A 12,102-nucleotide genomic window follows, 5' to 3' on the forward strand; every position below is an offset into this window, starting at 1 on the left:
GTGCAGCCATCATTTTCCAGAACATTTTCATTACCCCAACAGAAACTCTGTGTACATTAAGCAGTCACTCCCTCAATCCTCCTTCTCCCCAGTCTGTGGGAACTACTAATAAGTTTTCTCAATGGATTTGTCTATAAAATACAAATGTACAGTTAAAATGGAATCATATAATATATAGCTTTCGTGTCCAGCTTTTTTCACTTAGCATGGTGTTCTCAAGGTTTATTTGTGTTGTGGCATATATCAGTACCTTATTCCTTTTTATGCCTTAATTATATTCATTGTATGTATAGAATTTTGTCTATCCATGCATAATTGGTGGACATTTCAGTTGTTTTCACTTTTTGACTATTGTGAATAATACTATTATGAACACTTGTGTGCAAGTTTTTGACTGAACACCTGTTTTCATTCTTTTCAATAAATCTCTAGGAATGTAATTACTAGGTCATGTGGTAATTCTATGTTTATTTTTTTAAGGAACCACCAAACATTTGCCCAATGGTGGCAAAGTTTTAAGTTTTGATGAAGTATAGTTCTCTATTTTCTTTTGTTTCCTACTCTTTTGATGTCATAGCTTAGAGTCCATTGTAAAATCCAAGGTCATATAGATTTACCTCTGTTTTCTTCTAAGAGTCTTATCATTTTATCTCTTACATTTAGGACTTTGATTCATTTCCAGTTAATTTGTGTTTGTACTGTGAGGTAGGGGTCCAACTTCAGTCTTTTGCATGTGGATATCCAGTTGTCTCAGCATCATTTGTTTAAAAAACTGTCCTCTCCCTATTGAATGATCTTGGTATCCTTGTTGAAAATCAGCTGACCATAGATGGATAAGTTTATTTCTGGACTCTGAATTCTTTAATTGAGCTATATACATCTATCCTTATGCCATGACCACACTATGTTAATGACTAACTTTATAGGAAATTTTGAAATCAAGACTTGTGTGTTCTCCAATTTTGTTGTTTGTTTTCAGGCTGTTGTAACTATTCTGGGTCTCTGGCATTTCCCTATGAATTTTAGGATAAGCATATACATTTCTGCAAAATGCCAGGTAGAATTTTTGTAGGGATTGCATTGAATCTGTAAATCAACTTGGGAAGTATTGCAATCTTAACACTGTTAAGTCTTCCCATCCATGAAATGGATGTCTCTCCATTTATTTAGATCTTTCATTTCTTTCAGCAATGTTTTATAATTCACAATGTACAGATGTTACACTTTTGTTAAACTTATTCCTAAGTATTTTATTCTTTTTGATGCTATTGTAAAAGATTTGTCTTAATTCCATTTTCAGATTTTCTTATTGTAGCATATGGAAATACAACTGATTTTTCTATGTTGATCTGGTGTCCTACAACTTGTTGAAATTATTTATTAGCTCTGATACTTGTTCTGTGATGCTTTAGGATTTTCTTTTCTTTTTTTTTTTCTTTTTTTAAGATTTTATTTTTAAGTAATCTCTATACCCAGTGTGGGGCTCAAACTTAGAACCCCAGGATCAAGAGTCGCATGCTCTTCCAACTGAGCCAGCCAGGTGCCCCATGCATTAGGATTTTCTATGCATAGAATCATGTCATCTGTGAATGGAGATAGTATTAATTCTTCCATTCCAATTTATATATCTTTTATTTCTTTTTCTTGACTAGCTGCTCAGGCTAGGACTTCCAGTCCAAAAGTGGTGAGAGCATACATCCCTCTTATTACTGATCTTGGTGGAAAACTTTCAGACTTTCACCATTAAGTATGAGGTCAGCTATAGGTTTTTCATAGATGCCCTTTATCAACTTGAGAAAGTTCCCTTCTAGTCTTAGTTTTAGTGTTTTGTTATCAAACAGTGTTATATTTTACCATATCCTTTTTCCATCAATTGAGATGATTATGTGATTTTTTACTTTTATTGATTTGGTGTATAATATTAATTTTCATACACTGACCCACCCTTGCATTCATGGTATATAATCCTTTTTATATGCTGGTGAATTTGGATTACTAGAAGTTTGTTGAGGAATTTTGTATCAATATTCATAAGGGATATGGTCTATAGTTTTTTGTGTGGTATTTGTCTGGCTTTTGATATCAGAATGAGTTAGGAAGCCTTCCTTCCTCTAATTTTTGCAAGAGTTTGTAGAGAACTAGTGATTTCTTTAAATGTTTACTAGATTTCACTAGTTAAGTCATCAAATTTTGAGGTTTGGGACTTTTCTTTGTTGGATGTTGAGGTTTTTTTGGATTTGGGTTTTTTTTTTAATTGATCAATTTCTTTACTGTTATAAGTTTATCCAGTTTTTCTATTTCTTCATGAGTCAATTTTTGTGTTTCTAGGAATTTGTCTATTCATTTGAGTTTTCTAATTGCCTGGCAAACAATTATGCATAATATTTTCTTACAATTATTTTTATTTCTGTAAGATTGATGTCCCGACTTTTTTTGCTGATTTTGTCAACTTGAAACCCTCGTCTCACTCTAGTATAGGTTTATGAATTTTGTTGATTTTTCAAAGAACCAGCTTTTGGTTTTATGGAGTCTCTCTGTTGTTCTGTTCTCTTTTTCACTTATCTCTGCTCTAATCTTTATTACTTCATTTCTTCTATTTGCTTTGGGTTTACTTTACTGTTCTTTTTCTTGTTTCCTTAAGATGGAAGGTTAGGTTGAGATTTTTTTTTTGTCATCAGTTATAGTTGTAAAATTCCTTCTGAGCACTGCTTTTACTGCATCCTAAGTTTTGGTATGTTGTATTTTTGTTTTCATTTATATCAAAGTACTAATTTTTATAGTGATTTCTTTTTTACTTTATACAAAATTGAATACATGATTTAATTTAGTTCTTGCTTAATCCTTAGTCATGTTAAGTTAGAAAAATAGTTATAATTCATTAATTACATTAATGTATTAAAACCTTACAGAATGCATTAATCCAAAAGGAAATGATATGATCCTGAAATATAATGACCTTTCCTGTTTCAGTCTTAATCTAAACATCACTGGGAAAAAAATTCTCTAGAGCTTTTCAGTTTTTTTCTTGGGAGCACAGTTTTCTGGCCTGTTACTGTGTTCTTCTGTCATGTACTCAGTTATCTTATAAGGAGATAACATAATAGCACTTTTCATTCATATCTAAGTATTTTCTAATTTATCTTTTATTTTTTAACCCTTTGGTTGTTCATGAGTGTGTTCAGAAGGAATTTTCCAAATTTCCTTCTGTCATTGGTTTCTAATTTCATTCCATTGTGGTTGGAGAAGATACCTTGTATGATTTCAGTATTTCAAAATTTGTTTCAGCTTACATTGTGTCCCAAAATCTGGCCTATTCTGGAGAATGTTCCATGTGTGTTCTGCTCTTGTTAGGTGGAATAGTCTATGGATATCTGTTAGGTTTGTCCAGTTGGTTTATATGTTATTCAAGTCTTCTATTTTACTTACTAATGTTCTGTTGAATTTCTCTAAGCATTATTGAAACTGGGGTGTTGAAGTTTCCAATATTACTGTAAACATATTATAATATTACTGTACAAATAACCTATTTTTCCCTTTAATTCTCTTGAGTCTTCACTTTATATATTTTGGGGCTCTTGTTAGATGCATATGTGTTTATAATTGTCATATCTTCTTGATGCATTCACCTTTTTGTCATTATGTAATGTTCTTTTTTGTCTCTTGAAACAATTTTTGTCTTAAAGTCTATATGCCTGGTATTAGTGTAGCTATCCCAGCTCTCTTTTGGTTACTGTTTGCATTTAGTGTTATTTTCTTCCTACACGCTTTCAAACACTTTGGTTCTAAAATGAGTCTCTTGTAGATACCATATAGTTGGAGCATGTTTGTTTATAATCCATTTTGCTAGTCTCTGTCTTTTACTTGGAGAGTTTAATCCATTTTTTAAAGATTTTGTTTATTTGAGAGAGAGAGCATGTGTGCATGAGTGGGGGAGGGGGAGAGGAGGAGAGAGAGGGATAAGCAGACTTTATGCTGAGCCTGGAGCCCAACGCAGGGCTTGATCTCATTACCCTGAGATCATGACCTGAGCAGAAATCAAGAGTTGGCCGCTTAACCGACTGAGCCACGAGGTGCCCCAATCCATTTACATTTAAAGTAATTACCAGGGGCGCCTGGGTGGCACAGCGGTTAAGCATCTGCCTTCGGCTCAGGGCGTGATCCTGGCATTCTGGGATCGAGCCCCACATCAGGCTCCTCCGCTATGAGCCTGCTTCTTCCTCTCCCACTCCCCCTGCTTGTGTTCCCTCTCTCGCTGGCTGTCTCTATCTCTGTCAAATAAATAAATAAAATCTTTAAAATAAATAAATAAATAAATAAAGTAATTACCAGTAAGGAAAGACTTACTTTTACCACTTTGCTGTTTGTTTTCTATATGTTTTATTTTATTTTATTTTTTTTAAAGATTTTATTTATTTATTTAACACAGATAGAGACAGCCAGTGAGAGAGGGAACACAAGCAGGGGGAGTGGGAGAGGAAGAAGCAGGCTCATAGCGGAGGAGCCTGATGCGGGGCTCGATCCCATAACACCGGGATCACGCCCTGAGCCGAAGGCAGATGCTTAACCGCTGTGCCACCCAGGCGCCCCTGTTTTCTATATGTTTTATATCTTCTCTTTACCTCATTCATCCTTTACTGCCTGTTTTTGTATTAGATCTTTTTTTCTACTGTACCATTTGATCCACTTTTTGTTTCTTTTACTGTAGATCTTCATTTTCTTTGTGTTTGCCATGGGGATTACAATTAACACATTAATTTATAGCAATCTAGTTTGAATTAATACCTGTTTACTTTAAGTCATATTAAAAAATTTGGCTCCTACAAAGCCTGTTCCTATTGCTTATATAGTTATTGTCAGAGATTACATCTTTTTGCAGGTATGCCCATAGACATAGATTTATAATTATTGCTTTAGTAGTTGTCCTTTAAATTGTATAGAAAAAAATTGAGTTACTAACCAAAAATACACAAATGTTGACTTTTGTATTTATCTATATATTATCTTTACCAGTGTTTAGTTCTCCATATAGATTTGAATTACTGTCTAGTATTTTTTTCCTTTCAGCCTGAAGAACTCCCTGCAGCATTTCTTCTAGAGCAAATCTACTAGCAGTGAATCCTCAGTTTTTGTTTAATTGGAATATCTTCATTTCTCTTTCATTTTTGAGGGATAATTTTGCTAGACATATAATTCATTGATAAAAGTTTTTCTTTGCACTTTAAATATGTCATTCCCCTACCCTCTGGACTCTGTGGTTTCTGATGAGAAATTAACTGTTAATAATATTGAGAATCCCCTGTACGTAATGAGTTACTTCTCTTGCTGCTTTCAGGATTCTCTCTCTTGGTCTTTGACTTTCAACAATTTGATTATTAAGTTTTGAGGTATGGCTGTCTTTGAGTTGATCCTATTTGAGATTGTTGAGATTCTTGGATGCATATATTTATGTCTTTCATCAAATTTTGGCTGTTTTCAGGCATTTTTCTTCAGATATTTTTTTTTCTGCCCCTTTCTCTCTTCTCTCTCTGGAACTTCCATTTTTTGTAGGGTGGAACTCTTTATGGTTTTGCACAGGTCTCTTAGGTGCTGTTTATCTTTTTTCATTCTTCTTTCTGTTCCTTATATTGGGTAATCTCAATATAACCTGTCTTCAAGTTCATAGATTCTTTCTTCTGCTCAGCTCTGCTTTTGAGCCCCTCTAGTGAATTTTATTTTCAGTTATTGTATTTTTCAAGTCCAGAATTTCTTTTTGGTTCCTTTTTAAAATTTCTGTCTCTTTGTTGATATTCTCAATGTGGTGAGATGTTACTCTCATACTTTAGTTCTTTGTATGTGCTCTTGAGCATATTTTAAATCATTGACTTAAAGTCTTTGTCCAGTAAGTTCAATGTTTGAGCTTCCTCAAGGACAGTTTCTATTAATTTCTTTTTTTCCCACATACTTTCTTGTTTCTTTCCACGCTTCATAATTTTTAATGAATACTAGACATTTTGAGTATATCATGTAATCAGATTCTCCCACCCCATCAGGGGTTTGGTTTTGTTGTTGTTGTTGTTTGGTTTGGTTTTTTGGTTTGTTTTTTTTTTTTTTTTTTTTTTTTTTTTTGGCTTTTGCTGCTTGTGGTTTTATTGGTCTATGACTTTTTTGAACTGATTTTGTAAAGTGTATATTCTTTGTTGTGTGTAGCCACTGACATCTCTGTTTGATTTGCTTAGTGGTCAGCTAATGATTCAACAGATTTCCTTAAAGACTTGGAAGGCCGGGGCGGGGGGGACTTAATCTTTGCCAGTAGGTTCTATGTATATATTGGGGCATGATTTCAACACTCAACTAGGTTTACAACTCTCTCTTAGCCTTCACTTTCTGCTGTGTCCAGGCTAAAGATCAGTTAAAAGTGAGAATTTAGGGCCTTTGCAGGTGTTTCTGAGGATGTACTCCACCTTGGGCATGCACATGGTCTTCTGGTTACCAAGGAATATATGGGAGCTTTTCAAGGCCCATATTCCCCAAAGCATCTCACTAGTCTTTCCTCTCAAGCCATTTGATGTTTTTATTATATGGCCGAACTGCCATCCCTTGCCCCATTTTGGCACTAGCTAATAAATTTACCTTTAAATGTTTTTAGCAAATGTCCTAGATAATTAATTACCTCTCTGACTTGGGAGAGTACTGAGTTTGGTAAAACAAAGGTAAGTCCTTTACACAATCCAGCAGGGAACCAACAGACCAAAACAAACAACCACAGTTAAGAACCAAGTCTGTTCTGTTTCCTTCTGCATTAGGAATCCACACCAAGAACTCAGATTGGTGTCTTCAAGACCCTAACTGAGAATCAGCTGTCTTTTTCTTGATTAAGTAATTACCTGGTTTGAGTGGTTTGCATAGTTCAGATTGGGTTGATTCTGATGGTTTTGCCAGATTATTTGCTTGTTTCTGTGAAGGTACAGGCCCTTGGAGTTCCCTACTTTATTTTTGCTGATGTCCATTGCATTTAATTTTGACAAACATATTACTTTCATAGTTGGGGTTTTTGGGGGGGCTGGCTTTTGTTTGTTGTTTTGTTTGTTAATGACCATATGTATCTTCTTTACAGAGGTCATCCAAATATTAAGATAATTCATGTCCAGGGGCGCCTGGGTGGCTCAGTTGTTGGGCGTCTGCCTTCGGCTCGGGGCGTGGTCCCGGAGTCCTGGGATCGAGCCCCGCATCGGGCTTCTCCACTGGGAGCCTGCTTCTTCCTCTCCCACTCCCCCTGCTTGTGTTCCCTCTCTCGCTGGCTGTCTCTCTCTCTGTCAAATAAATAAATAAAATCTTAAAAAAAAAAAAAAAAGATAATTCATGTCCAAGTTGCCAAAGAACTGTAAGGAAAAGAATTCTGGCACTTGAACCCTGTAGATCTGTCAACAGTGTTAAAGATAGCCAATTCACCCACAGCCCTATCAAAAAATCTTCTTTGCATGCCAGAGAGATAAAAGGCTAATCTAGTGAGTATGTGAGGTAAATGTTCTAACATTCAGGTCTCTCATAGAAATATGATGTGAAATGTTAGAAAAGTTAACACATATCAGGGTCTTTACCTTTAAAATTGCAGTTGACCACTCACATTGTAGTTATGTGGATGTTTTCCATATGGTTTATCAGATCAGTATGAATGTAACAATTGTTCTCACTGCCTTCCCAAAGCTGTAGCCACTTGTGAAGTGACTCAATCCAAATTTACTAACTGGATCTAAAGAGCTAACGTAGGAATCTCTGATTCTGATAAAACACTTTTGGGGTTTGAATTCTATTTCCATCTATTTACCAACAGCATGGACTTGAGCAAGTTACTTAACCTCTCTCTGCCTCACTTATCAGAAAATGGGCCTAATAATAACTATAGCTACCTCATAGCTTTGTTATAAGGATGAAGTAAGATTCTTTGAGTAATTTACTAAAATTAAATACATAAGCTAGTTCAAGGTGAAACTTATATAGAGCATGTCTTTTAGATAGGGAAATCCTCAAGCTTTTCAGTTCTGTCCACTTAGGGTGGAGCTAATTGGTGAAATAACCATACTGGGCAGATTCTCAAGAGGAAAAAGTCAGGCAATATCTGTGTGTAGGCCAAGATGCTCATTCTTTAGTCAGGAGAGAATTGTCTGTATCTATAGCTGGGTGCAAAATAAAAACATGAGGTTGGGGAACAGCATCCTAATGTGTAATGATCTGGGGGACCAGGAGGATGGGCCAAGATAGCGGGAGATAAAGCTAAAAAGATTGGAAAAGACAGATGATGAAGGCACTTGGGAGTTATCGAAGGGTTTGAAATAGGAGAGCCATCTGGCTACATTTATATTTAGGGCACATATTGTGGCAGAAAAATGGAAAATTAGAATCAGCATGGCAAGACTGGAAGGAGGGAAATGCCTTAGGTGACTCTAAGTTATTTTTATTTTTAAGTAAGTCATAGGTGTTCCGTAAGGAGTGTGCATTAATTTTGTAACACAAGAAAACACACATGGTTTATTTTGTAAGAAATCTACTTTGGGAATTTTTCTGTGATATAGTCCTAATTTAATAAAATCCAAAATTAAAGTCCCAATTAGAGAACAGTTATTCATTTGACACTTGACCTCTTTGCTCAACAAAATCTCTATCACAGATTTTCAGTAAATAATCATCCTTTTCTACTGCATATTACCTATTAAGTATAGGGAACACATTAATTCTATTTAGCAAATTAGAAAGAAAATTTTAACTATATTATCTGCAAAACTTACTCTGCTGACTTTATATCTTCTCAGTCCTTTGTAAATCACAAAAATATTCACACTTAGGTTGACATTTTTAACTAGAGTGACGCCCTGGAGCAGTAAGCCCCAGAAAATTGATAATGAAAATAACGGTTCATAAAAGGAAAGCTTGACAAATTATAGTCTCACTTAGCTTCTCTCCAGCTCTATTTCTTTAACAACTGTTTAGTCCCAGGGACACAGATTTTTTGTTCTGTTGTGTTTTGGTTTGGTTTTTTAGTCATTTGAACTTTTTAACTAAAGTAGTTTTAGGAGTTAACTGAACAAATTTTCAGCTATAAAACAAAATACAACTTAATAAACAATTTTATTATCTTTTTGTACCCCTTTGAATATGCTAGCTATTGGAATAATTTTTAAACTCCGAGGAGATAAAGTTTTAAACCCAATTTTACATTGTGTTCTTTGTTATCGTTATATATTTTATGCTGGCCACGTAAAACCATATTTTCTGAGTTTTTCTGGACACACAGGATTATATAGAACATCCACTTAATCCAACATACTCTTACTGAACTGTTGTGACTTTTAAAATATGTTTAAACTATATTAATAATAGTGGGCAAATTTATATCTACAAACTAGACTGTGGAAACTGGACACAGATTTTCAGTAAATTGATTGAAAACACCCTTGGAAGTACTAAAAAAAATGTTAAGTACAATATACGCAACTCCTAATTACAGTTATTTTGGATAAATGCAAATGTAACTGCCTTTAAATAGGCATACTTCTGACATGGGAAATTGAGATTCCATAGGTTGTGGCTCGATGGTAAATTCAATATAAATAACAATGAAGAAACCACATATGGTAAGCCTGGGATTCAGAAACTGGCTTTAAGATTCTCAGATAAATAAAGACCTTCTTTGAAGGCACATGGATGTATTAATTTTTAATTTGTTTCTTTTTGATCTCTTAATTACTGAAAAAGATTTATTGGTTAATTTTAGGAAGGCAAGTGTTTGAAAAGTTTTGCCAAATACTGTCTTCTTTAAATGACTGTATGGTAATGAAAAGTTAAGAGGAGAGCCAAATTAGATTGAATAATTGTTCAGTCATGTGGGTCAGGCTAGTTGCATAGCCTGGTTGTTAGACTGATTGCTCAAATTACATTGCCTGGGGTCCTGCACTTGGTTGGCTGTCTTCTCAGATCTTAACAAGGTTCTGGGAATTTCTTTTTCTGACAACGTTTGCTTTGTGTTTTTCCCCCTCCCCCTACCACCTCCAGGATGCTTCATCTGCAGACATTAGAAAAGCATATCGTAAGCTTTCACTGACTTTGCATCCAGACAAGAATAAAGATGAAAATGCAGAAACTCAGTTTAGACAAGTAAGTGAAGTGTGCTGTTATTATATATATTTTGTAACAAATTTATAAATAAATGTTTTCTAATAAAATTAGTAACTTATACATAGAATATTTCTGTTTGAAAATGAGGTTGTAGTTTAGAAATAGAATGTCATGTTCACTCAGTTTTTTACAAAATATCACCATCGTTTTTTATATTAGAATCTCTAAATTCTTGGAGGGTCATAATTGTCATAATTTTCTTGTCTAAATTACAGCTTTTGCTTTTTAATAGCACATTTTAACATAATTATTACTTTTGCATCTTTCACAAAGATTTATTTTGGTATCAAGCATTTTTTAACCTCTTAAGGTTCTACTAAAAATATAAAATGTTACATATAATTAAGGTTGTGTCTGTTCATTGTATATATAAGCGCAAAGGGTTTTCTGCTTGTGCATTATAGTGTGTTCACCTTCCTAAGTGATTTCTTATAGCTGAGAGTATTTTTATTTTAAAGTAATGCTTTTATTTTAGTTGGTGGCCATTTATGAAGTTTTAAAGGATGATGAACGAAGGCAGAGGTGAGTGTTTATTTCTGCTCTTGAATTAAGATGTTACAGTTTGATGTCTCAGTTTATAAAGGAACGAATTATCTCACTAGACATTTATTATAAGTTAGTATTTTATTTTTGTTTCTTCCTGTGTTTAGAGCAGAGTTAAATTCTATCGAAAATATTCACTGGGTTGATTCAGTACCTATACACTTTAGGATCATGAGTCATAACGTCACCAAGTCATAGCTGCATTAGACACAATTTAGCATGAGTTAAATGCTCTCGGAAATACAGATACCACTTGACTTCAAACAAATGCCCAGTCATTTTTGATATATCAGTAATAGCTCCTATCTGTGCTTTGTGGTCTTTTTTCCCCCCCCTGTTCCTTAAATGTTTTGGAATTAGGCTGTTAGTGATACTCACCTTATCACAATTTCTTGATGTTTCCTCACTCTCAAAATAAACCCTGACATTTGTGAGTGAGAGAACAGACTTGTGTAAGTCTGTAGAAAATAGGTGTGGAAGAAAGATATTTGTTTCTTTCTCCTATTTCTTTTGCCTCCTTCCCTTCCCTTACTCTGCTCTGGTGATTCTGCATTTAAGTTAAACTTCAGAGTGGAGGCAGCCCCCTCACTTTGAGACTTCTCTGTGCCCCTTTCAGAAGAGTAGTAATATGTTTATACGTAGTGCCAGTGACTTAAAAAGAGATTGCAGAAAGGCCTCTTTCCTCTACTCCTTCAGAATGTGTGGAATGCGTAGACACTATTGCACTGGGCTTCAAGGTTTCTTAAGTCAGACCCACAGTAAGAAGTATATTTGGGTGGGAGGGAAGCATATTGCATATTTCACATCATGCCTCAGAACACACGTACACATACACACACTTGAAGCAAGTATTTCACAAAACACAGACTGAAATTTTCTATTCTGGACTAGTGTAGACTAGTCTTTTCTTTTGAAAGAAATAAATTCTTCAAATGTATTATCTGGAATTATTCTATATCCTAAAATGTTAGCTACTACTCTTGCTTCTCATCTTAACTCTTTAATTTGAATACCTCAGTTTGTCAGATTGCAAAGCAAGGACTCTAGATATTCTCTGTAAGTGTTCTTTGCTTTATAACAAGGGCTGGCATTGGTCCAGACACCATAGCAGACATTCCTCTGGTTTGAGATAATCCATAGTGTTGAAAGAGTCCTAGAAGTGTGTTGAAAGAAGTGTTGGTCATTCTGTGCATATTTTCTAGTTGGTTTCTCTCACTGAGCCCCTAGTTTTATTTCACACATCAAGAATGTGTCTGTAAAGATAGCTTTATTTAGTCTCCCTATGTCTTTGGCATCAGATTTTGTCTTTTTGTTTGTTGTTATCTTAAGTCAGTAAACTTTGTAACAATTTCTTTCAGTTCCTGAAAAATCATTTATATCTTTACAGAACAAATCACTTCTTCTGTATAA

The 12,102-nt window shown here is 34.6% G+C and overlaps 1 protein-coding gene across 2 annotated transcripts in view; it reads left to right on the forward strand.

The window, feature by feature from the left end:
* DNAJC1 (DnaJ heat shock protein family (Hsp40) member C1) overlaps positions 1 to 12,102 on the forward strand; it is a 208,207-nt gene that overhangs the window by 57,129 nt on the left and 138,976 nt on the right. For both annotated transcript variants that reach the window (XM_045787267.2, XM_045787258.2), the window contains exons 2-3: positions 10,027 to 10,128; positions 10,625 to 10,671. In XM_045787267.2, the coding sequence (XP_045643223.1) occupies positions 10,027 to 10,128; positions 10,625 to 10,671 (149 nt within the window). The remainder of the gene's footprint in view (positions 1 to 10,026; positions 10,129 to 10,624; positions 10,672 to 12,102) is intronic.

The sequence above is a fragment of the Ursus americanus genome, chromosome 31 (assembly GCF_024610735.1).
Source record: "Ursus americanus isolate L20-20 chromosome 31, mUrsAme1.1.p, whole genome shotgun sequence".
Classification (NCBI taxonomy): domain Eukaryota; kingdom Metazoa; phylum Chordata; class Mammalia; order Carnivora; family Ursidae; genus Ursus; species Ursus americanus.